The sequence below is a fragment of the Lissotriton vulgaris genome, chromosome 2_1 (genome assembly GCF_964263255.1).
Source record: "Lissotriton vulgaris chromosome 2_1, aLisVul1.2, whole genome shotgun sequence".
Taxonomy (NCBI): domain Eukaryota; kingdom Metazoa; phylum Chordata; class Amphibia; order Caudata; family Salamandridae; genus Lissotriton; species Lissotriton vulgaris.
Window position 1 is genome coordinate 1,585,832,364 of NC_141687.1, and position 26,380 is coordinate 1,585,858,743.

Consider the following 26,380-nt stretch of genomic DNA (forward strand, 5'->3'; position numbering starts at 1 on the left):
TGGAATGATTCCCTCCTCCCAGTAATGAACAATGTGTGCTCCCATGAGGGAGAACTGAATACAATGTCAACAAGCACGGTGGAGCTCGATATAACCCTCATCCCCCAAGATATTTCCCGTGCTCACTCACGCCAGCCTGCTTTCTTCAGAAAATCAAATAGGGATGACGCTTGGCCATGTCTCTGAGTCATTCTTGCTTTCTTGCTCCAAGGTGGCAAATTGTTCCAAAACTATTGACCTTTTTAGATGTGGGGAAGCATGTTACTGGCACACACACCCGCAGAGCTGAAGCATCGACATGAACTTATAAAATCCACCTGAGTGCGTATTTAAAACACGCCTCAGAGAAACGCGTTGTGCTCTGCAGACCATTGAAAATGCTAGACGCCAATACACTGGCAAGTTCATATGACACCAATTAACGTAAACAGGGCTGCCATCTGGAAAGGGATAATGGATCAAGTTTCTATTGGAATTCCATCCATTCGGCCACATGGAGAGCAGCTGAGTCATTGGTGGCATTTGGTCCCCAGTTTCCAGTGATAACAGGCTTTTTTTAATGTGAATTCAGGACTTGTAGTCTTGGATTTAAAATTGAAAACACGAGACTAAAAGACACAGAATTCAAAGGAAAACAAGCCCAATCCCTCATATAAGGAAGCCCTCAGACAGTACTAAGCCAATGCTCTCTGGGAAGAACATCAGAGAGAAAGGAGGGACAAAGAGGCAGTACTGACCAACAGCAAGCTAGAATTGTTAAAAGTGCACTGACATAGGCAAATGAAAAGCAGTGGCAAGAAAGGGGATGGACTAGAAGTACACAAGCAGATTACAGAGATCTTGAAGAGACAGCACATGTGCTGTCTAGCTCAACCAAACAGCCCACCAGACTGTAAAACAGGCCCACAAACAGCCAGCAAAAGGCCCACGCAATACCCTGTAACAAGAGCTCTGTGGGCACCGCCAGATTTACCTACAGGTCAGTCCGATCCTGAAAGCAGTGCAACTCATTTCCGACACATAGGGCCATATCATGAAGAACAGCACTATCCTAGTACATAGCGTAGCGTATACTTTTTTTTAAAGTTGAGGAGCATTGTTGAACTTTTCAGTAAGAGTGAAGAACTAAAAATAAATATTTTCTTATCTAATGTAAGTAAGAAACAGACAAGAAAATATAGAACAAAATGTAAAGTTAAATAATGGCAAGAGGGATATACCCAGATGAGTGTCCCAAGCTAATTGTGCCTTGACATTTATGACAAAGCTAAGAAAGATCTCAAATGTGGTGACTTTTTTAATGGCACAAACACCTAAAAATGATGGAGTTGTAAGTAATCTACTGTTCGTATGAGTAATTTAAAACTTTACTTCTATTACAATCAGTTGTCTGAGAAAAAGCCCTTCATGCTGCCCTCTCCTATTTAGCATAGACATTTTTTAGTTTTTTAACAAATCGATTGTACATAATTACAAAACTCCACCAGAAACCAGGAGCAAAATACATGAGGTATTCTAGGCTTGAGACATTCCTCACAGTGAATCTCATAGACCAAGGGCTGCCCTACAGTTGCCACAAGGCAGTGCAAGGTAAATAATGAGGGTATACTGTTAAGCTATTTCATGTGGCTACGGGAGATTCTTGTTGTTCTTTTTATATCGTTCATGCAACTCTCCAAACAAATTATTTATTGGTTTTGGGACTCTCGACAGATTCTCTAAATTATTTGTGTGTCGTTTTAATTGATTGTTTGCTCTTTTTTTCCTTTTTGTGCCATATTGGGTGGGATGATTACCGTTCAGGCAGCCATTTGGAGTGCTCAGGTATCCAGCAAAGTATTAACTGTCTTTCAGTGATAATCATATACCTGAATACAGACAATTACATAAGGGTAATTGCTATGTGGACATGCCAACAACGAGCTGAAGGCATGCTTAAGACAAACCAATCACTGCCCGCCCACATGGACTACTCACCTTAGGCAGCGCATGTTGCCTGCTTAAATTTTCACCCATTCCTTGACTACTTTTGTGAGCATTTGTTACTCTGGAGAAGCTGTCTCATAATCATTAACACTCTGGGCTCCTCTGTTTACTTTCTGACCGCTGCAATATGATGGCCAGAAAGTAAACCATCTGGCCATTCTGGCTGGTGTCCGACTGTCACCCATTCCTTGACTACTTTTGTGAACATTTGTTAGTCTGGAGAAGCTGTCTCATAATCATTAACACTCTGGGCTCCTCTGTTTACTTTCTGACCGCTGCAATATAATGGTCAGAAAGTAAACCCTCTGGCCATTCTGGCTGGTGTCCGACAGTCTCCTGGAGCCTGATGTCCAGTCAAGCTGGACAGTAATCTCCAAGGTGGGCCTTTTTGCCCTTGAGATTATGGTGCACGGTTTCCGGCATGGTTTCCATGCTGAGCTGCCGACATGGAAACCATATCGGAAAGAGTGTATAGGGGCACCCAGCAGAGCTCTTTGGGTGTGCAGCCTCCAGTTGGGTTGCGAGGGGGCACCTTTGAGGGGGAACCATTGAGGTGCCTGCCATGGGGTGCAGGGATGAACCACACCTCACATTTCCCTATGGGAGCATGCATTAGGGCCGGTTTATGGCTGTAATTCATGCTCCCACGGAGAAATGTAGGAATGCGACCAAACACTAATTAGGCCATCGGGACTGCTGACTGGGTGTTGGTCGGTCCCAGGACAGAGTCGGTGTGGAGCCGACATCGAAATCGGTAACTCTGTGATAAGCTGTGTAAATGATCTGCGTATTAGTTGGAAACACCGTTATCAGGGTACGGCTGAAATGTGAAGGGACTGTTAACGTGCAGTCTAAAATGTGATTTATATGTAAGATCCTTACCCAGCCGCATGTAGGAAGTCATAAATCTCATTGTTGAAGACCAGCTAGGCGCCATGTTTATTAGTGAATCCTAGATAGGCACTGTCCAGATCTGGATTTTGCAATTTCTAAATGTTTCAAAATGAGATGGAGAACTGTGGTTTTTAAAGCAATTTTAACATTTATAATCTCCGTGCTCCTTGACACACTAATGTGCTCATGACAGGCCTCCAAAAACCTTTTTGAAGATCTGGACATACCTGCTCATGCTACAGTACGAAATGTTCTTTATAACTTTCAAGATCTTCTCCATGACGTGGCATTAGTGTTGAATATGTTCTGATGATTCGGGCCTTAATTTTTATTCTGATGAGCTCAATGATAGCAACTGGCTCAGGTTTCCCCTATATGTGGAAGTACTCAGCATTATGCAATAGAATCAAATACTCAATTATATATAAGGCACATTTGTGATCTTGTATTTGCCCTGTGTTTTGTCATACATTTTCTGTCCATGTTTCCTGTCATTGAGTCAGATCACTTCTTGATCTATTTTGAGAGGGGCTGTACAAATTAATTTGAGGGGAGGTATGTAAACCAATGATCAGCCTTGGATTTCAAGAGGGATTATCTGGCAAACAGGCAAATGGCGTAAAGGAAAGGTACTCAGAGGAGCGATTAGCCCAATTTAGGACTCAAATCAAGCACTATTGATGGCTAGTAAGACATGCAAACACAATGCAGCCACCTGATGGAAATGAAACTTTGGTAAAGCTAATAGCTATGCACTCCTGCATCAAGGGTGAGACGTGTTTGCTAATGCTGGTTGTCTTGTAATCTCTCGTTTCCCTGTCTGCTCCACCTCTAATGTCATGCCCTCATAACCTTTATGTGATGAAATGGTATCTTTCTTGGATAAGAATATCCTAAAGATTTATGGGGAGATGAAACTCTCTGTCATGCCATCAATTAGGGATTTGTTACTGGAAAAGTTTGGGCATCCACTATGGAAATAACACCCATACAGGAAAGGACTCTCGTCAATGCCAGACATTATTGAGCCTCTGATCTAGGTCTACAGATGATCCATGCCTTATGGTTATAAACTTAAGTAGTGACACCCGTTACCACCTGTTCCATATATCACTTCTTTGATACCTCACTTACCTCTGATTTAGGCTGGTTGGAAGAGAGTAATCACAATTATACACAAAAACATGGCATGAAGCCAATGGATTTAAAAAACAAAAGCCCATCACTCTTCTAACAAGCTGTTGCCAAGTCTGTGGAACAACAACGTTTTCCTGACATATCTATGTTCCTTAATTTATTCCAGGCTGGATTTTCCTAGAGACCCAGTAATGAAGCTGCTCTGGATAGCTTTATTGCCATATGGAGACCGGCTGAACAGGCAGGTCTGCTGCCTGGGGTTTCTCAGCTGTGTTGGCTGGTCCTGCCTTGTAAATGTTTATATCCTTTCTCAGTAAACATACCCAGACAGATGTGCTTCTCCTTTTTGATCAACTGAGCCCCAGACTGCCTGTGGAAATCTCCTTGACTCTGCCACCACGATGCATCTAAATGTATGTGGTCATCCTTGGGGAGAAGGTGCCTTCCTTCACTTTGAAGGCACGCTCCTATGCCAATGATACTCAGCTGCTGCCGATATTTGATAACAGCCAACTCATTCTGTTGATTGGCTGGAGTAATGCCCTGCTACAATCAATAATTTGATGGCCATGAACTACTTCAAACTAAATGGTGATAAGACTGCAATTATAATTGTAGATAGAGACCTCTCAGATTGTTTATTATTTTGGGACCAAAACCTGGCCTTCTTATTCAATCCAGAGCTATCTTTAGAAACACAAATCCATAAAATATGATCCTCCATTGACTGACCTTGTGGGGACTTTGTGGATCTATACATAATGGACCCTCCTTCATACAGATGATTATACTGAGAAAGATCCATCCAATTAATCCCTATAATATAAAGCTACGATCATTAGGGCAATGGCGCTTTCATTTTATGACCCTTGTTAGACCTGACATCATTGGCTTGAGTCTCTCCTCCATTTTTTTTGTTTGCCTCCTCTGTTTACGATGTTTTTGGCTGGTATATTGCTTTGGGCACTGTGCCACTGCTGATCAGTGCCACAGCGCAAGTGCTCCCTATGTAAAATTGCTGTATTGATTGAATTCCATGTTTGGCTTATTTGGTTTACTGTCAGTCCCTAGTCTAGGGCACCAGGAGTGCCAGGGCGTGTAAATACAAATGCTGCTCGTGGGCTTGCAGCACATGTTGTGCCACCCACAAGAGCGGCCTAGTAAAAGTATGTCTAAAGGTCTGCCATTGCTAGACCTACGTGCAGTCTACTGCTGGCACGCTGACTGCGCAAGTACACCTACTTGCCCGTCCCTAAACCTTCCCTTAACTTCATGTTAGTCACCCCTATGGTAGGCCCACGGGCAGGGTGCATTGTAAGTATAAGGTAGGACAGGCCTGACCAAGTTGGCATGACCTAATAGTGAATAAGAGCCATATTCGTTTTTCACTATTGCGAGGTAACCTGCTCTCCATTAGTTAGAATGGGCTGCCAGGATTATTAATGCTATAATCCTAGCTGGCTCAGGGAGCATGGTGCAATGTCGAGTTTGGTATCCCTGAACTCGGGGTTTATTCACGCATCCGTTTGTGTGGATGGTTTTTGGACTCTGGGTTTGAAAATAGCACTTTTAGAAAGTGGCTATTTTCTTGTCTTACTATTTCTGGTTTCTGCTGGTTTGGTGTGTGTGTGACAGGAGCGGGGTGGCTCCAGAGGTCTGAATGAGTCAGTGTGGGATGAGTGGGACATTTGCATTGAGAGTAGGGGGAGAGTAGTTCCTGATAGCCTGCCCTGCCTGATACAATGCTGGCTCCACCTCCTGCCAGGTGACTGATGGCTCTGTGCCTGCCATGGATGATCCTGGCCCCACCTCCTACCAGGAGGCCGATAGCTCTGCTCCTGCCAGTGACAATGCTGGCTCCACCTCCTGCTGGGCGTCTGAGGACCCAGCCCTGCACAGTGAATAGGCCAGGTGCCTCTGTCTGGCTACACCCACAACAGACCCAGGATGTGGGGAAATTACCCTGCAAGGACAAAGGGATCAAAGCCAAAAAGGGGTATAAGAGAAGGACCCCTGAACCAAGAATTTAGATCACTTCTGACAAGGAAACCTGAACCAAGGACAAGAAGCCTGCTGATCCAAGGACTTGCCTACCCCTTCTGCCAGTGTGCTGTTTGTTGGGGAAATCCTGCAGTGCTTCTTTATTTTTGCCAAGGAACCAGGAGAGAGGAACTAAGTGTGTACTCTCAAGCTTTGCTAAAGAAAATCTCCAAGGGCTGGAAGAGTGCCAGCCTCCTGTTGAAGTCACAGGGCTAAAGGACTTCATCTGCTAAAAGTGCTTGTTGCTGGAACTTGAGAATCCAGCACCTCTGAAAGAAACCAGCAATCTCGACGCACGTCGCCGAATCCAGCTCGACATCGTGAGTAACGGCTCCAGTGTCCCGCTTCCTCGACGCCGGCTGCCGGGCCCGATCGATGCCAGCAGCAACGCCAGTGAGTAGTGAGTTCGGCACCAGCTCCAAGTGACTTCGTGTCTGCACCGCTGCTGATCGCATCGACTCCGAGCCCTCTCGACGCCGTGAGCGCGGCTCACTCTTGCAACATCATCATCGACATCGACGATGACGCCGTATCCTGCTTCACCTCGTGAGCGCTGCTCCTGCCTGACATCTGTCGACGCCGCTGCAGGTCGCCCCGAATCCGAGGCCGGATCGACGCCAAAGACGCGACGCCGGACATCTCGACGCCGCTGATCATCGTGTGCTTCGCTTTTCCAAGGTACTGTGTTGTGGGGGTCTGTGCGACTCCGGGCTCGATGTAGCGCTCCTCGCGGTCGACGCCGAACCCTTCCGATTAACTTTGCCTCGACGTCGTGTGACTCCCGTGTGGGTTACATTGTTGCCAAGAACTGTGTTTTAAAGAAGAAGAGTTGCTTTTGATACTAAAGCCTTTGTGCTAAGAAGAGACTACACTTGAACTATTATTTTTCCTTCCAAGAGTATTTATTAAGATTGTGGTATATTTTTGTCGTTATTTGGTCTTGTGCTAAGCCTTATATAAAAATCCTTATTTTTATAATACTATTGTGTCGTGTCCATCTGTAGTGTATTCACTGTATTACTGTATGTGGTCATAAATGCTTAACACACAGCCTCTGAGATAAGCCTGTCTGCTCTGCCAAGCTACCAAGGGGGTGAGCAGGGGTTATCATAGGGTGTGATCCCCTTGCCCTGACTAGAAAAGGTGTGTCCCTATTTGTCAGAAGTACATACCTCTGCCAACTAGAGTCAGCCGGTTCTAACAACCCTTGTAATGAAGTGTATCATAAACTCTCAGATCCTGTGAGTAGCAAATGAAAAAAGATGCAGACAGAGCAGACTGAGTCGCATCTAGGCTTTGAAAGTAGGATCATGTTTTCTTCGCAAACAGTTTGTTTCACTGGTTGCTTGACAAGTAACATTTCTGGTTTCAGGTGATGTTCTGAATTTTCTGAGCCAATTTTGGATCTGGCTTCCGCTGTCTGGCTAACCTTTTGACATGTCAGGTTATGGTGACAGGTGGCAGGATCTAGACCCTTCAGTTATTTTCCAAAGAAATTGATGTGGTAAAGTCATTGGGTTTCTGGATCCTAATTCCTGAAATGCACTTTTGGTCAAGTTGTGTCATATTGTGAATAATGCTCTATTCTGTAGGGCCTAAAAACTCCATCAGTTCTTGTCACTCTTCTCTAGGTCCCACGTTTTTACTATGGTATTACTTGGGCTGGTATTACACTGACTGATAGTCATACTGTTTAATTAAACATAGCAAATCCTGGCAAAGAGCTCATCTGGGTGTAAAATGTTTGGCTTGCATCAGTCCATCAGGAAGTATGAACTAGAGTCAGATTTTGCCCACACTGGTAACATTACATCTGCATTTCTAATGCCAATCGCTGGAGGCAGACATACGGGAACGGTATTGTTCATTTAATAAGCTGCGATGGAGCAGGAAGCCATAAACTCACTCAAACTCTGTGAGTGAGTTAGAATTAAGACAACTTTTCACTGGGTATGTAGTTGTGATTACAACATATATATCTACAGTGAATAGCCCGAGACTGTGATCAGAAGCTCAGGTTATTACACGAAGCAGCAAACCCGTACTTTAACAACTCCTAAAACAAAAACAAGTAAGAATAGACAGTATAAAGAATTACATTTTTTATGATGTGAACAGGCTGAGGATGTGCTTCATTTTTACACAGTTAGCTGACAACATGTTGAAGACGTACCCTTTGCTATGCAGTCTTTGTTTCTTTTTGTAAAATCTTTGTCACATGTGCACTTAAAGGATCCTTTGGTATTAGTACAATGGTGGGAGCAGCTACCCAGGAGTTCACACTCATTTATATCTGCGGAAGAAAAACACATGTGTTATAGTCCTGCTTCAGAGTTCACCAATAGCTTAATACAATGAGTAGCTGCATACAGAATGTTCTTATCGTCGCCTGGATATGACCAGCAGACCTGCTTCTCACAGTGATTCTTCATTTCTTTGAAAGGGATTTGAAATATGCAATGCCAGTTCAGGAAACAATTGCCAGCGGGGGCACAAGTAAAATACATCACATGAGATGCTTTTCACTCGCCTTTTCCGTTTTTCAGAATTGTATTCTTCCCACAAATACCCAAGGGCGATTTTTGTTGTCTAATCGCAGAATAACGCATTGAAAGTTATCATCTTCAGGCTGTTATTAAAGAATTGCCTAGAGTTGGCAGGATATCAACAGACCATATTGAACATAGTGTAAAATGTCTGTCAGAAAAGGGTGAAACACAAAGCTGACCTTTATGATAGCATTATCGTGTAACATGCTCATAGGGTCGCTCTACACATTCATAGAGCATTCATTCAAGATATGGACACCAAGCTCCAAAAGTATATGTCATTTAAAATTCATTATGTAGCCGAAGGGACAATCTTAGAAACTTCATAGTATATGTTGTGACAGTTCTGCGGTAGGTTTGTAATCACCTAGGATTAGCAAAAAACACTTTGACAACATCTCTAATAAAGAACACTAAACCCAGGAGAAGCACAACAGGAGGCACACATGCTTTCATTAAATGTAACTCATTTTGGCATACTAATTCTATCATTTGTAATGCAAATTTAGAATCATGTTAAAACGTGAAATACTAGAGGAATCCAAATAGCAAATCACATTTAGATTTTAAAGAAAACTGAAGTTTGTTGTAGGATACAGGAGTATGTCCACCTTCCTTCTAATGGCATGAGGTACCACACTATTTTGTCACAACTTTAGTTTCTTATAATATCTTTATGCATTTATTCGATGTTGCAATCTTTTCAGTTGAAAAGCGACAAAATGAAGGCTTGATTTAGATCTCAGTGGATGGGTTACTCCATCATAACGGTGACGGATATCCCGTCCGCCGAAATATAAATCCTATTATAATCAAAGGGATTTAAAATATAACTCCCATTATATTCAATGGGATTTATATGTTGGTGGATAGGCTATCCGCCACCGTTGTGACAGAGTAGCTCGTCCGCTGAGATCGAAATCAGGCCCTCAGTGTTAGTTGACATCGGTATACGTGGCATGCTGTGACTTGCGGTCTCCACTCCCAGTGCAGAAACAGCATTAGCAAGAGTGGCTATTCAGGCTAGGTCGCATGATTACACCCACAATTCACTGCTCATGTTTTCTCTAATCTCCACCCCCTAACACCTGTCTTTAGTACTTTGCTCTGGCACACCATTTAATCTCTCATTTTTCTGTTTGCTTTGATTGTAATTTATACCTTTAAATTTTTGATTTTGAAATTCTTGTACTTCTTATTTTGTGAGATGCCATCCATTCACTTTTGTAACTGCTGTTTGACTAACAAACTCACTAGAGATAGCCTGATCCTCTATGTCCTTCTGACATATACCCCTTTATGGGTTCCAGAGTAGTGTGCTACTCGCCAATAAAGCGTCTCAACACCCCATCAGGGTTACAAGCGGTATATAAATGCAAATCTTTTCTCTTTTCTACCCCTCCCCGACCCTTCTCAATCCAAATACCTGAATAACATATCCACCACTAAAATTACTTTTATGTTTCACCATACTAATTCAACACTAATACTTATGGGTTCCAGAGAAGCATGCTACTTGCACTTCAAAACCCCATCAGGGGTAGCAAGCGCAATATAAATACAAACCTCTTTTATCATCTATCCCGCCACCTACCCTTCTCTACCCAAAAACCTAAATGACATATCCACTACTCTAATTACTTCATATTTTACTATACAAATTTTCAACACTAATCCTTGATGCGTTGCGGCGTGGTGTGCTACTCGCCAGAAAAATGCTTCACCACCCATCAGGGGTAACAAGCGCAATATGAATGCAAACCTTTCTTCCCGTTTTATCCCTCTGCTTTCCTTCTCACTCCAAATAACTGACTAATATCCACCACTGAAATTACTTTCATATTTCACCATATTAATTCACCACTAATCCTTTATGGGCTTCCAGAGTATCATGCTTCAACACCCCATCAGGGGTAAAAAGCGCTAAATAAATACAAACCTTTTTTCCTCCTCTATCCTTCTGCTATCATTCCAAATCCCAAATACTGACTAACCTATCCAACACTTAAAATGTACTTGCATGCTTTACTATACAAAATCAACACTAATCCTCTATGGGTCCCGGAGTATCGTGCTACTCGCCGAAAAGTGCTTAGACGCCTCGTCAGGGTTAGTAAGCGCTATATAAATGTAATTACAATACAATATAAATTTGCAAGCTACCGCGGAAGCCCTCATTATGAGAGGCCTGCAAACCCTGATTTGATTGAAACTCCATTTTGTTCTGAAACAAGATTTTAATTCAGGTGCAAATTTTAGACACAGGAGCTTTTGTCTGAACGATTTTATCAAAATAAAACCTGGTGGAAATTGAGCAGGCAAATAGAGCTCATGGGGAGCATGTCCCTCTCCGACCAGGAAACCTCATGAACTAACAGCTGGTATTCCCCACTCTCTGGTCTTTAAATCAGATTTGGGAGTTGATTATGCACCTGCTGAATACTGAACCCAACACAATCAGTATGTACCAGGTACACAATCTGCAGCCCTCTGGGGGGGGGGTCCTCAGTGTTGACTTTTGCTGGTAAACTAAACCTTTGTAAATTGTGGGAAGAGATTACATATTTCTATCTAGGATCTAGGTGACATATCTCCAGTAACAGCAGCTGTGGTGCTTGTTCTGCCTCTGCTCAATAAAGGATGGAGTTTAATACATCCAGTAATAAAGGAAGACAGTTGCAGAGCTCATCCAAAGTCTGAGCATGGCAGTGGTAATGATACAGACTTATTCAATGAAACACTAAATACATCACTGCTAGAGGTGTTGAGAATAAACTTTGTCCCAAACATTTTAAAATGAACACATCTAGGGCAGTATTGTGGAAGAGGCAACCTACCCCTGTTTGCACTGGGTGTAAAGAATGTACTGTACCCAGGGCAATGGCTAACCTGTGCTGCCTGGTGGTAGTCCATTCAGTTAAATACAGAGGGCTGCTTCAAAGCTGCTCCATTTTTCACAGCGTAAAAGGATTTAGTCTGCACTTCAAAGAAGGGAGAGATCTCACTTCAGGCGGGTGCAGTGGGTGACTACACCCACCTACAAGGGAATGTCTCGGAGGGGACTCATGAAAGCTTCATGTGCCCCCACCAGATGGCTGCCTGCAGGAGGCACACTAGGTGTGCACCACTTTTTTGTGGAGCAGCAAGTGCACCTCCAAATGGCCTGTGTGCACTCGTGTCTTCAACGCAATGCAGAGGCAAAGAAATTCCCTTATTTGGGGCCATGCCTCCATGCAGATAAGGAAATACCAGCTCATGACACCGCTGGTGCTGCATGTGTACCAGCACCATCAATATTAAAGAAGGGACTGGACAAGGGTCTGTGCCCCCTTCTGTAAAATCATTATACCCCACAGGAACAAATGGCAGGTGAACACAACTCCAGATGTATCTCCCTGTGCATTTTATAGGGATCCAGAAATGTGCATGCCCCTTCTGATCCTACTCATATAGAAAAGAGTATGTTATTGCAGGAGCGGCTCTCTGTTTTGACTGACTGTCCTGTTGTTATTGATAAAATTGGATGACGAGGGGCAAGATGGTGGCTGTGTGAGGTGCTCCGTCCATAGCTCCGCGTGATTCCCCTTCACCCCTGTGACGGCTTGTGATTTCTCCCCCGATGGTGGCAGCAATATTCGTGTGAGCAGTTTACGGTGCTGTGCCGAGTGGTGGCTTACTGCTTTGAAGAGATTCGGAGTTCGCGGTGTGCACTGCAGCCCTGCCCGGTCCGGCACAGCCCCATGCCGACTTGACGGGCTCCAGCTGAGGCGGATCACAACTGGGGAGGTGCCGGCATTGACCGCTCTGACCGCGCTGGGCTCAGCATGGCCAGCTGCTGCTTCTATAGCTTCTATGCTCTCTACGGCTCAGATTTTGATAGAAAACACAGAGAATACAGAGAAGAAGTGGTGAGTGTGGCGCCCCTGACCCGAGGTGCTCTCGAGCAGCAGTGAGAGCGCACTCTATTTGATATTGGTGTCCCCTTTCAGGCGAGGCGAACAGTGTTTGCTTGCTGTGGCGCCGAAGTATAGAGGTGGTGTAAGGACCCGCGGGGGAGCATCTGCGAATACACCTACTGGTGAAGCTACGGAACCTGCTGTAATGGTCAGGGGGCATAGTGCTGCTAATGAGAATGGTACATTTGGAAACTGTGGCATGGGTGCGAGAAAAGGCAGTCACGCCAGAGATAATATTAGCAGCAGTACTGACAGCACCGCTATGATGTATGAATGCACTAACATCCAGCAGGGGCATGCGGCGGTCTCAAAGACACAGAGTATTCGCCAGAGCCATACAGCGCACCAGAATCAGGATACCCCTGCAAAGCAACAGACTGTCCCAGCAATTTTTCATAAAAAACAAGGAGTGTAGGCAACATTGGGTGTGGATCCAATAGGAGTGGTTCATGCAGCTCAAGCAGCTTCTGGCTTACAGTATGATCTGTCTCAGGAAGTAGTGATTACTTCTATTTCCACTGGTGCCCTACCGGCCCTGGCTTTAGCCGACCAAGAAAGTAGTATAAACACTATTTCAATGGCAGCCTCGGCAGTGAATGTAGGTAATGCAGCAACAGTCACAGAAGACAGCAGTTTACTGCCAGGGCCAAGCACTGATGCTACTGTTTCAGCGACTGAGAAGGGCAGCGAGTCTGAGTATGCCGGATCTGATGGCAAGTTCTACTCCATGTCTAATTTAACAACCGCATCAGTCATGGAGCATGATGAGGATAGGTCCAGTAATCCAAGCGATTGGGGGGACTTGCCAGATGACGAAGAAGGTGAGGATTTTGATTGGTCCCTGTCCCAAGAAACAGTAAGAAAGATGGTAGAGACATGTGAAGGATCAGTGCATGAGCAGAGCCTTCCATTAGCTCAGTTCAACTTGGATGAGGATTTGGAGGAGGATTCAATCACTCTTGGCCTAATTTATAAGAGTATAATGGTTCATCGCAGTGAAACCAAAGCAGAAGGCTCACGCACACAAGGGGCTGTAAGGAAACTTCAAAATTCAGTGCGGTTCTTGGTTAAGACCTGTGCAGAAGTCACCACCTGTGTGGTGGAGGTGGAGGAGAGAGTTTCCTCAGCCGAGGACTGCTTGGCTACGCAGCAATCAGCCATTGGGACTTTGCAAAAATCCAAAACAGACATGGATTGGAAACTCACGGACCAAGAGAACCGCATGCGACGCAACAACTTGCGCGTGTTAGGCATAGCCGAGACAAAAGAAGGTGCAGATCCACGGAAAATGTATTATTCAGCTCTTCAAGGAAGCCTTCCCTGAACTTAATGCTTGGAATTGGGAAAGTGAAGTGATTCGGGCACACAGGTTTCCATTCGTTGTGCGGCAGCGAGGAAAGGAGAGACAAGCTGATCAAAACTCATACCTGAGGGCGATTTTAATCTGCCTTAATAACTATCTGCTTCGAGAGGCTATATATGATCTGGCATGCCCTGAGAAAAAACGGAGTGGCATGGGGTGTGAGTTTTTCGTGCCCCCGGAGTTTTGTACTGCAACGGTGCACGAACGTTGGCAACTTCGGAAATTAATTGCACCCTTCCAAGCAAAAGGGGCCCTGGTCATTTTGCTTAACCCATCTAAATTAAAGATCATCTTCAGTGGCCAAACTAGATACTTTACATTCGGGACGGTTGCACAGGATTATTTGAAGGAAATGGATAAGGGTCCAAAAAGTTAAAGGGACACGATACAAATGACAGTTGTCAACAAGTGAGCACGTAGTGATAGTAGACTGCATATTGGGTGTTTCGTGGGGGGAAAGGGCACATTTTTCTCTAGATTACAGGGATTAGGTCTCTCATACAGAATTTTTTCTTTTTTCTTCTGACTCTTTTTTTTTCTCTCCCTCAAAATTGGAGCAAGTATTTGTACGTTTCCTAAGAAACTTTGAAACTTTGATTACTGAGTAATGGGGGCATACGGGAAAGTATGCCTTGTGAAGTTTATGACTTTTCATGAAATGCCTATCACATGTGATATAGGGAATTGGAATAAAGAGAGGGGAGGTAAACTTTTTTTGTTTGTTTTATTTTTTTTTCCAGGGTTTGTTGTCAGGCTGCTAGGTTGATTAATGAGAGAGATAGAGGGTGGGGGTAGTGGAGTCAAAAGGGGGGCCCTGGACAAAGCACTTCTACATCGCAGAGGACATGGTCCTTAAGCCTAATAATGGGAGGTCGGGGTCTGAGGAGGAGGTGAAGGGTGGTACTGAGGGGGGTGCGGGTAGGGGGTCTGGGGGTGAGGGGGAAAAAAGAAAATAATACATGAGTACAGGATGGAAGTAAGTTTATTCTGGGCAGTCTGCGTCTTTTTCAGTCAGTCTGTGGAGCTAGTGGAGGGAACTCAGACACAGTTAAATGGCGGGTAGGAGTATCAGGATAGGTACGCTGAATGTGAGGGGGCTGAATTCAGTGGATAAAAGACAGCGGGTGGTGATATAATTTGTCTCCAGGAGACCCACATAGTATGGTCAAAGCGGCAATTGCTTGAAGAGCCGGGATTCAATCTAATAGCCTGTGCTAAATACTCCGGTACGGAGTTGCAATTTTGGGCAAAAAACATATAGGCAACACAGGCAGAATTTTAACTGATGGATTAGGGAGGTGGGCAATTGCAGAATGTGTTGTTGGCCCTACAATATTCCCGATTTGTACAGTTTACGGGGCTAATCTAGATGAAGCGGCCACTTTAGAGTTTCTAAATGTTGAGTTAGCGACTTGGCCCACACCACTGATCCTGTGCGGGGATTTAAATATAAATCTAGTACCTAATATTCTATGCAATGAAAAGTCGAGTTATAGTGGCAGGAAACCAGGAGTCTTTAAAGCGCTGCAGGCACTAATGATCGCACATGGGTTGGTGGATGTCTGGGCTTTTTTAAGGGGGGCGGATCCTGGATATACTTTTTTTTTCTTTTCCCCATTGGAAGCTAGTGCGGCTAGATGATTTTTTTACTCCTCAATTGTTATTAAACCAGGCTGTTATTCAGGTATACCCAAGAATTACGTCTGATCACGGGCCGGTAGTTCTTTCAATAACGGGCATAGTAGCAGTCACACGGCCAAGGGGATTTTCTTTTGACTGTAAACTATTATTAGAGCAGCAATTCATTGAACATATGAAGCAATGGATTACTACTTTCTTTAATATTAATCGCGGGAGCAGCAATGTAGGCTGTGTTTGGGATAGTTTCAAGGCCTCCTTTAAAGCGGAAGCTTTAAGCTTCGGACTACATAATCAAAAAAAACAGGCAGCAAAATTCCAAGAACTATACCAAGAGTTGATAAAGGCTGAGGAGTTACTTATGCAGGGCACCCAGGCAGGCAAAGATATAACTGACTTGATCACAGCGGTAGCACGGCTTAAAGCAAGGCTAAATCTAAATTAGTCCCAGGAAACTGCAAAAAAAATTCTTATTAAACCTCAAATGCACTATGAGTATGGTGAGGCAAGTGGCAGATGCCTTGCCCAAAAATTCAGATTGAGGGAGGCAGCTCAACGGATAGACAATATTTTAGATTTGAATGTTGATTCTGTTGAAAATGAAAGCTGTATCTTGGAGGTGTTTAGACAGTTCTATGAGGTATTATATCGACGAGATGAGTACGATGAGAATGCTGCGGCTACTCTTATCAGCCAGTATTGCATGGCAGATCTCCCTGCAGAGGAGATAGAAGGGTTAGAAGCTCCCATTTCGCTAGAGGAATTAGAAGTAGCAGTAAACGGGCTGGCAAGGGGTGAAGCGGCAGGGCCAGACAAGCTACCTTTGGAAATTTACAAAACTTGTTTTTCTGTTTTGAAGGTAGATCTTCTGGCAATAGTGAGAATGGCTCAGAAAGGCGTTCCCCCTTTGACTTGGAATGAAGCATGCATTGTTGTGTTTCATAAAAAAGATAAACCTGCGAACCTCCCTGGCTCATATCGTCCCATCTCGCTTTTGAACACGGATGGGAAGATCTACTCGAAAATCTTGGCCAATAGTTTATCCTCTATTATCTCCTCACTAGTTTCCACTACACAGGTTTATTCCGCATCGAGGAACGGCGAATCATGTCAGCCGGGTAAAAACTTTCTTTGATTATGTTAACATAACCCGGGAACCACTCTGTTTAATTTTATTAGATGCCGAGAAGGCCTTCGACCGGGTCTCATGGTGCTTTTTATGGGATGTTATGAGGCGTCGGGGTTTTGGGCTAGAGTTCATTACATCATTGTAGACACTGTATTGTCAACCTGTAGCCCGCATTAGCACCATGGGACTCGAGTCGGAGGTGGTTCAAATACAGAGGGGTACCAGGCAAGGCTGCCCCTGTTCTCCCCTCTTATTTTCATTATACATCGAACCGTTTTTAAAAATGCTGGAATCTAGCACTAGGATTCAATCAATGACCATACAAACCTATCAGTTCAAGGTTCTCGCCTATGCGGATGACGTTGCTGTCGTTACGCCGAGTCCAACTATAGCGATGCAGGAGATCGAATACTTAGCCACTGAGTTTGGTGTGGCTTCTGGCAATAAGTTGAACACAGCCAAAACTCAGTTGCTTTACGCCAATATGTCAAAGTATTCCGACCCAAGGGTATGTCAAGAGGTTACATACTTGGGTGTCAAGCTTAGGGTTTCTACAACTGCCCTGGTTGAATCAAATTGGGAGGCTCTTCTATCGGGGGTAACGAAACAGTTAGATCCGGCGGAATGTTTGCATCTCTCCCTAGTGGGGTGATGCAATCTACTAAAAATGATGATACTCCCGAAAATGCTGTACTTTTTCAGATGTGTCCCCTTGGAAATTCCTAAGGCGAGCTTGGCACAGCTCCAAGCTATTTGTATGCGGTTTATGTGGTCCGGGGGCAAGCCCATCCATATACCAGATGTTACTGGGGGTAAAAGCCAAACATTGTTTGTTTTTGCACCTTGAATGGAGCTACTACAAGCAGACGAGATTAAAGGTCTTGGAGGCTGCATAAAAGGTATGGAAAGTATTAAGGGGTATGTTTGGCTTTGAGAAAATCTCTTGGTATACACCATTGGTATCCTCAATATTTTTGCCAGTTGATCTGTGGGATCGGGTGGTTCATAATTGGAGGTTGAACGGAATAAGGGTGGTGGGCGACCTCTACTCTGAAGGCTGTCCTAAATCTTTTGAACAATTGCGTGAACAGTACCAGCTCCCTAGGGAGAACTTTGCTAAGTATTTACAAATTAGGAATTACTTGGTGAATAGTGGAGACATTTTTCAAGTTAATCCCTTGATAGAAGACAATATGAAAGCAGCAAGGATAGGCACGTTATATGGTCATATGTTAGGCACTAAGGCCAATGATATCGAAGAACAAAATTCAAAATGGGGGATTAAATTGGGGAGGCAGGATATACAAATAGAAGCTTCTTTAGAATTGGCCAAGAATCTATTTTTCTCTGCAAAGTTATCTGCGCAACACTTCAAATCACTTTTTAATCTTTATTATACACCAGATAAGCTCTCAAAATGGCTTGGGGATTTAATAGGGAAATGCTTCCGCTGAGGATACCCATCTGCAGACGATGTTCAGATTTTTTTGGGGTGTCCATCTTTAGCTTGTTTATTGATGCAGGTGGAGAAATGTTTATAAGAGATCATTGGCACTCCAACACAATTATCCGCCACGCAGATTCTTTTAGGTGTAGAAATGGGATTTAAGGAGACAGGAATATCAAAGCAATCTGCTTACTTAATATTTTTAGTTACAGCGGTATACAGACTAAATATAGCCTCTTTTTGGTTGCAACAGGAACCGCCTTCTTTTGAAGCATGGAGGGCACGGTTTTTTGCAGTATATAATATGGAGTATAGTTTATATGCCCTCAAAGTCCATCGAAAAAAGAAGCTTGGTGAGAAAATATGGGGCATAGTATCGCATTACCTTGAGTCCGAAATTTGAATTTCGGCCTCCTCTGGGTTACCCGATGTTTGCAATATAAGTGCTGTATATCCATCGCTCCACATTGAAATCTAGAACTTATGACTGTTTATATTGTTTTTTAGCTCTTTTTTTTGTATTATGGACGTCTCAGTGTTATTAATAGTGTGTTGATTTTATTTTTTCCTTGTTGATTTGAATGCTAGCAATCATATATTCCATGTACTAGAGTGACTCATTCCTACTGACTCATGCATTTTGCAAAAATAAATTTAAAAAAAGATAAAATTGGATGACATTCATCCTCACCTTTCTTCAGGTTGTGCAGACACAATGTCACTGGTCTGTATTTAAGTGAAATATTATCTTTAAAATTTGGAGCTTTCAATGGCAGTAAATCACCTTATAACGTATTATTGTTATTAGCAACTTGTAATGCGCACAGCTACCACAACGGTTTCCTGGTGCAGGGCGGTCGTAGATTTGCTGTTCAACAACGAAGGTTCAGAATAGCCAAGTTTTCAGTATCCTAAGGTATCCTAAGGAAGGTGAGAAATAATTTGCAGTTCTTTAAGTCATGTGGTATAGAGTTCCAGAGCTTACGACCCAGGTAGGTGAAGGAGTGGTCCCTCATTTGGGTTAATCGAAACCTGGGGACACTGACCATGGTCTGGGTTGAGAATCTTAGTGGTGAGTGGGCAGATAAGGAGCTAATAGTTCCTGTATGTAGCGTAGTCCGAGGCTCAATTGTGCCTTGAACATGTAGCACTGAGCTTTGAATTCAATGTGTTTGGCCACCTAAAGCCAATGAAGTTCTTTAAGCAAATGAGAAAGAGCAACATATCTGGGTAAGTGGTAAAGCAGTCTAGCAGCAGGGTTCTGAACAATTTTAGGCGCTGTAGAGATGACTTATCAGTGACTAAATACAGCACATTGCCGTAGTCTACGTGAGAAATAACCAATGCCTGAATAACGGTCAGCTGAGTCAATAAGGGTATAAGCCATAGAATCTTTTGCAGCCATTTCAGGACTGCAAAACAAGTTGCTGCTACCTTAGCTGTCTGTGGTTTCATAGAGAGCTTATGCGCAATAAGAAAGCCCAGGCGGTTTAATTTAGATACCAAGGTCGGAGGGGTCCCTGGCATTTCAGGCCATTGTTTGGCACCCCAAAGGGAGCAGTTGTTGCCTAGATCTCGGAGCTTGGTCTTATCACTGTTAAGCTTCAGGGAGTTTAGGTTCAACCAAGCCACAATTTTAGTCATCCCTATAAGCAGTAAGGATTAGTTGTTTCTCTGTGCCGAAGAGAGGGAGAAGATGATCTGAGTATCATCAGCATTTGAAAACAGGGTAAGTCCACAATTCTCTATTAAGTCTGCCAAAGGGCGACCCTAGATGTTTGACATTAAGGTGCTTAGACTGGATCCCTGCGGGACACCTAAAGTAAAGGCTTGTGTTTGGGATCTCATGTTGGATTAAAAACTTGAAACGGGCCGTCCTTTAAAAAGGAGCTAAGCTCTCTAAGGGCTGAATCTGTCATCCCTATTGATTCAAGCCTATGAACCAGGATGGAGTGGGACACTGTGTCGTAAGCCACACTCAGGTCCAATAAAATGAGCGCAGCAGTGCCTCCCTCATCCAGGCATTGTCTCAGATGTTCAGTCACGTCATTCATTAGGGTCACCTCAACTTATGTAAGTTATAAATAATGTAATGTGATTTTGGGATCTTTCAACTAATGGCTGTTGAATTCAAGTTTTAAAATTGTTTTTGGGCCCATCAAATCCATTATGTACTTAATGTTATTAACTAAATTAACTATTTCGGGCATATTGAAGGGCATGGCTGTTCTAGCAAAGGAGTACGCTTCTCATCTATAATCAGATATGCTAACAGAACTATCAAAACCTTATGTATTCTTTGATAACAAAGTAAACATGAGGCAAGCAATAATACTGTAGTTCATGCAGAATTAACGTCTGGTACCTCTCCGCTTAGAACTCTAAATATTAATATAGTACTTGATGAATGATGAAGGCATCCCCTCCTGAGTACTACAAAGATTGTCGGTGGAGAGGGGAAGGCATAGCAATGGATCATATTGGTGTGACTGATGAAAACAGGAAAGGTGTCAATCCTTTCTCTAAAGTTAACACATAGGTAAATTATATGGCATATGTGTCTCTTCCATGATCGATTAAACTCAAAGTGGGATATCCTGCAGAGAATACTAGGATCCTGACAGGTAGTTTTGGTGAACTTTGCTGGAGGTCATAAGGAGCAGTATAGTCCTCCTTAAAGCAGATATTACTCCAACTAGATAGTAATCAAAGATTGAATGGGGTGTTAGATCACATACTAACCTTTCCCTGTACTGTGTTGTGGCTCAGCAAAGGAAAGATCAAACCAATGAACTGACAGAGGTTTACACACTTTTTGGTATATACCCACAAAGGTCCCTTGGAGTGGTGGAGTTACACCTAGAGTATTAAAACTGGGTACAAAGTCACCATCTGTGATTACAAATGTCTCCAGGCCTTGAATGATCAGAAATGCAAATTCTGAACTCTGTTATATAACTGTGCGCAGGAGCACAGCTCCTCCCAGTTTGACGTCTACAGAGCATTAGGTAGCAGTCAATTGTCCCCTGGGCAGGCACAAGTGTTCCCTGCCCTGACACTCCCAAAGACTTATACTATGACCCATACTCCATGGTTCGCCTTCTCATACTAACCTCATGTTCCTAACAGACAGAAAACATCAGTGGTTCTCACCCCAAAATCAGGAAAAACTGCACAGAAAAGTATCTGGTATTGACAAGTTCAGACATTAATTGGACATTCTAGGGACAAATGCTGTAATCACTAGAATTTGGTGTTTTAATATCATCAACAATCAGAGATTTCAGTCACCTTGTATTCCTGCTGAAAATTCCAGCACAGATATAATGAGGGCCCATGAAAGTTACTCATGCAGGTTGCCTCAATTATTATTCTCGTTGGCTATGACAAAGCGTGTGAGCGAAAGGCTCCGTAACCTCTCAGCCTGTTTCTGTTGTGAACAGCAAATCATCAGTATGACAACTCGCCAAATTATTTAACATGGCCGTGAGCCTGGTTTGTATTTTAGGCTACATTTTACTAGTGGCATGCAGGTGGTAGAACCAACAGCTTACAAATACTTTACATTTCCTCAGAAAACCCCAGTCTCCATGTATTCATTCCAGAAGCCTGTCTATCAAACAGGAGACAATACATACTACAATGTTTAATAAATGCACCGCTTGAAATGGAGTTCTTCAGAGGGAAAGTGCCAATCCAACAGTTTCTAGAAGGATATTCATTGGTTGTGCCTGCTGTAAAATGAACTACTCTAACTTGTTAAATATAATCAACAAATAATGAGAAAATAATCTGAACAATCATACATCCAGAAAAAAAGAATTCAGGTTTGGATGACACACTCACTCTATGACCTTATCATATAGCATAAATTTACTATTAACATCAATTATATAGAGGATTAAGGAGTATTGGGCTATTTTAATTGTTTATGTAAAACTATCCAGAATATTTACCTTCGCACTGTCTGGTGTTGAGGTCACGCCTGAAGCCCGGCCTACATCGACACTTAAATGTTGATCCAGTCTTTATACAGGAGGCGTCATCTCCACACGGATTCACATCATCTTCGCACGAATACTCCGTAGAAACTGAGAAAAAAGTTCCAACTCAAATTTATTTAAAAAAATAAAATAAGACAACATGAGCATCCTTCTTTTATTTTCATAAAATAAACGAATGATGGAACCGTTTTAAAAACGTTTCCTAAAATGTGATAATGACATGTATCGAGAAAGGAAGCCCAAACAAGACCCTCTCAGAAAAGATATACGAATGTTGATTTTTCAGTGACCAGAATTGAGTAACAAACAGTACGTTGGTGTAGTTCTTTCATTGAAAAACAATTTATTTATTTTAAACACAAACCATAAGACTCAGCCTATAAAATATTTGAGATCACAAATGTCAAATAAATATACATTTTGGAAACGACGTGATGTTGTTTTGAACAGCTCGGAAGCAGAGAGATGCAATCTCTGCCCTTGCTTCCGTGCTGAGCTCTCTGTGGTACATGCATTAACTTGGAGAAATGGTGAGTTATTTATATACGCTTTACACGGTGTAAATACATAAAAACAAACAGGCTTTCAGATCTACTTTGAAGCAGTACAACTGCTTATGATATGTCCCGATTTTGACAGATAAGGGAAGTGGGACATAGGGAAATAAGAGAATTAAAAAATAGACCTATATATGATGTCAAGTGGTAAACAACAGACTAGACCACTGGTGTTATAATTTAAATCCACGATAGTAGCAGGTAGACCGTATCACACCAAGCACTGCAGCAGGACATAGTAGATTATAACATTGATTTTAACGTAAATAACACAATCTATAATGAAGATGCAACATTTCACATCAGTATAGACCATGGCACATACCTAATTGTAAAATAACACAATGACACTGCAAAAAAAAAAAATGAGGTGGTAATTCATCGCTATAGTTTGTTAAATTAGCTTGTATAGCGCGTGGCTGCCCCAGCAACAGGGCGTCCCAGCGCTCGCAGACAGGACCAGGGGGGCAGGACACAGCAAGAGGGACAGCAGTATATGGTACCTTTCAGGAGTAAACAGGTGCGGCAGCCTCCCAAGATGGAGGCGAACAGCCAGGTTTTAATCTGTTTCCGCTCTGCTTTGCTCTTGCGCACCCTGACGGTGCAAGCAAGATGCAGGTCTGCGGAGCGCAAGGCAGGTGTAGGAACATAAAAGGTACAGAGTCGCTGCAGTATCTGGGGGCCCTGCCTGTGTAGGATTTCATGGATTAGGCAAAGGGTCTTAAATCGGATTCTCTGTTTCATGGGCAGCCAATGCAAACTGTGCAGTAGATGGGCGGTGCGGCAGTATTTGGGTAGGGAAAAAAGAGTGCGGGCAGCGGCATTTTGAGCCCTTTGGAGTCTTTTAATGACCGTTTTATTAGTGCCCAGTAGTAGCCCGTTACAGTTGTCCAGATGAAATAGAGCCATTGATTGAATGATTACTTGGCGGGTAGGGGGCTCAATAAATCCCAGAACGGGTTTGAGGCCCGAAAGCGGCTGAAGCAGGTTACAGCAACTTTTTTTGCATGAAGCTCGAATGAGAGGGAGTTGTTCATTAGGACCCCCAAATTCTTGACTGTCTCCTTGGGTTTAGGGGGAGGACCCATTGTCGAAGGCCACCACTGGTGGTCTCATATATGCGAGTCACGGCCAATCAAAAGCACCTCCGTCTTTGAGGAGTTAAGTTGAAGATAGTTCTCCGCCATCCAGTCCGAGATGGCCAGAACATCTTCATGGAATTTTAACTGGTCTGACACAGTGTTCTTAGAGAAGGTGAAGATCAGCTGCGTGTCGTCCGCATATGAAATCATTTTGATCTTCCTCTCTTTAGCCAAGCGGGCAAGAGTGAGGACGTACACGTTAAACAGCGTAGGGCTGAGGGCGGAGCCCTGAGGGACACCAAAGTTCAGGGGTGCATGCTGGATAGATATGGCGGGTCATGAATCTGGAAGGAGGGGTCAGATAGAAAAGACGCAAACCAAGCCAGGGCACCACCGCTGACCCCGATCTCCCCGAGGCGATGGAGCAGAATCTCGTGGGAGTATAAGGATTTTCCTACACAGATCACATTATTAATAAGGCATCCTTGTCTAGGCACTTAAAAATCCTCTCATTGAGGGCATATTATATTGATGTGCTCCATGATTAAGAAAATGTGTAACAAAATTAGATGCTTATAATAGTTGGTGTTCTGCAAGAGCTGTATATAAATGAGTCTCTAATTTGTTTATAATACATGGGACTCTGTAATAAACGTCAGTCGGGGACTTGTGACCACCCAGTCGCCCATTATAAAGAAAAGATGTCAGAACTCACTTTTATAAGTTATTACAGTCAAGTTCTGACATCACAACGCCTACTGCCAGAGCCAGCAGCAGAGGTGAAAGGCAGGTCAGGTCACAAGGCAGGTCAGGTCACAGAGCATAATTGAAACAGCTATTTACAGCAAAGAAAATGGAATGTTGATTTTTTTTGCTTCTGCTTTGTTAGGTCGAGTGTCAACGCGCACCTGCAAGACCTTTTGTGAACAATAATACAATGCTATTCCCTTATGCTAATTACCATTGTTTCAACGTCCGTGTGCTTCTTCTTTGCTGCCTCCTAATTGGTTCATGCCGCAAACATCACTTCCGTTTTTTCTTCAAAGGAGCACCGGTATAGTACAGTGTCCTTAGATTTGCATTGCTTTTCTGTAATTTGGGAGAACTCTTTCTTTTTAATTGTTGTGTCCGCCCTTCGCTTTTCTCCCACCACTTTACTCCGATCTTATCTTTGTGATGCTCACTCCAATTATGGCATTATCCCTTTTGTTTTGAGCTCTGATGCCTCCGGGCCAAGTCCACGCTCACCGCAGGGTTATTTAGGCATTCACTCCTCCCAGTTCAAGTGATATAAAATTAAATAATATTCTACAGCATTACTGCGCATAGATTTTATATATATTTTATAAACTCTCTGGGGCAGATTTACAAGCCCCTTACATCACTTTTGCGTCACTTTTCCAATGTTAAAAGTGATGCAAAAGTGGCGCAAGGGGCTTGTAAATCTGCTCCTCTTAACTTAGCGAGGGGGCCTGCCACCTTGCGCCAACACAACCTTTGATGACTTTGTTATGAGGCCTAGGTTAGCCTAGGCCACGCCCACAAACCTGGAAGTGAAAAGCTGGCCTGAGGAAGATGGCACCATCCGGAATGAAAGCAGTGGTGGAGAAAGTGAGTTTACTTACTGAGAATGCCCAGGCTCTGCCTATCCATACACCCATTTATTCTACCTCTGTATCTTTTTTTATCTGCTCCTTATGCCCCAGACCTGGTGTTACTGCACCTTCTGCATTAACTTGACCCCGGTGTTAGTGCACCTGCTGCATTAACTTGAATCATTTACCCTACCACGGCTAAGTGACAATCTCATTCTGTAAATTACGAGCTGGTGATTCGCCTATTCCGTTTTTGACTGGTTCCCAATCGGGTGGTGGGAGGTGTCCATTTGAGGATGCACTTTGATGAGCATAGACCACGGATAAAGGGGCATGAGGCCTGACTTCTCTCTCTCTCACTGTGCATGAAACAAAAAGCTCACACCACAGACAGCTATTGTGAAAGCCGGCAACATCTCCAGGTCACCCCTGCAAAGGCAAAAGCAAAGATTAACATCTTTTGTGACCTTTCCCTCCTGAGGCGGAAGCCGGAAGGTCTCGTTCTCTTCTTTCCTCATTTAAAAATCTGTGTTTGACATTTTTACCTTGCTGCCTCTTGCGCTTGACTAGGAAGCACCAGTGACATTTTAATGTTTATGTTCCTCTGCACTTGATTAATAGGCGCTAGAGATTAGGGACCTGAGACTTCCACAGCGCTCCTTAGCGCTTCGCTGTTACTTCCCCCCTCCCCTACCCCCGGACCGCCCTTGGCCGAGCATCGACGCCAAGGGCTGGCATCTGGCTTTGGCGGCCATATTGGGTGTGGGCCACGCCGTTCAAACGCTCTAGCAGCGCTATAAGAAGGTAGTTGAGACATCACCTAGGGATTAACATCTTTTGTGACCTTTTCCCTCCTGAGGCGGAAGCCGGGAGGGCTCGCTCTCTTCTTTCCTCATTTAAAAATCTGTGTTTGACATTTTTAACTTGCTGCCTCTTGCGCTTTATTAAGAAGCGCCAGTGACATTTTAATGTTTATGTTCCTCTGCGCTTGATTAATAGGTGC

At 43.5% G+C, this 26,380-nt stretch overlaps 1 protein-coding gene across 1 annotated transcript in view; it reads right to left on the bottom strand.

The window, feature by feature from the left end:
- The window catches only part of LRP1B (LDL receptor related protein 1B), a 3,669,685-nt gene that overhangs the window by 276,339 nt on the left and 3,366,966 nt on the right, over positions 1–26,380 (bottom strand). Inside the window, exons 76-77 of the mRNA XM_086955170.1 lie at positions 22,096–22,230; positions 8,231–8,350 (exon numbers count right to left, since the gene is read on the bottom strand). Of these exons, the coding sequence (XP_086811296.1) occupies positions 8,231–8,350; positions 22,096–22,230 (255 nt within the window). The remainder of the gene's footprint in view (positions 1–8,230; positions 8,351–22,095; positions 22,231–26,380) is intronic.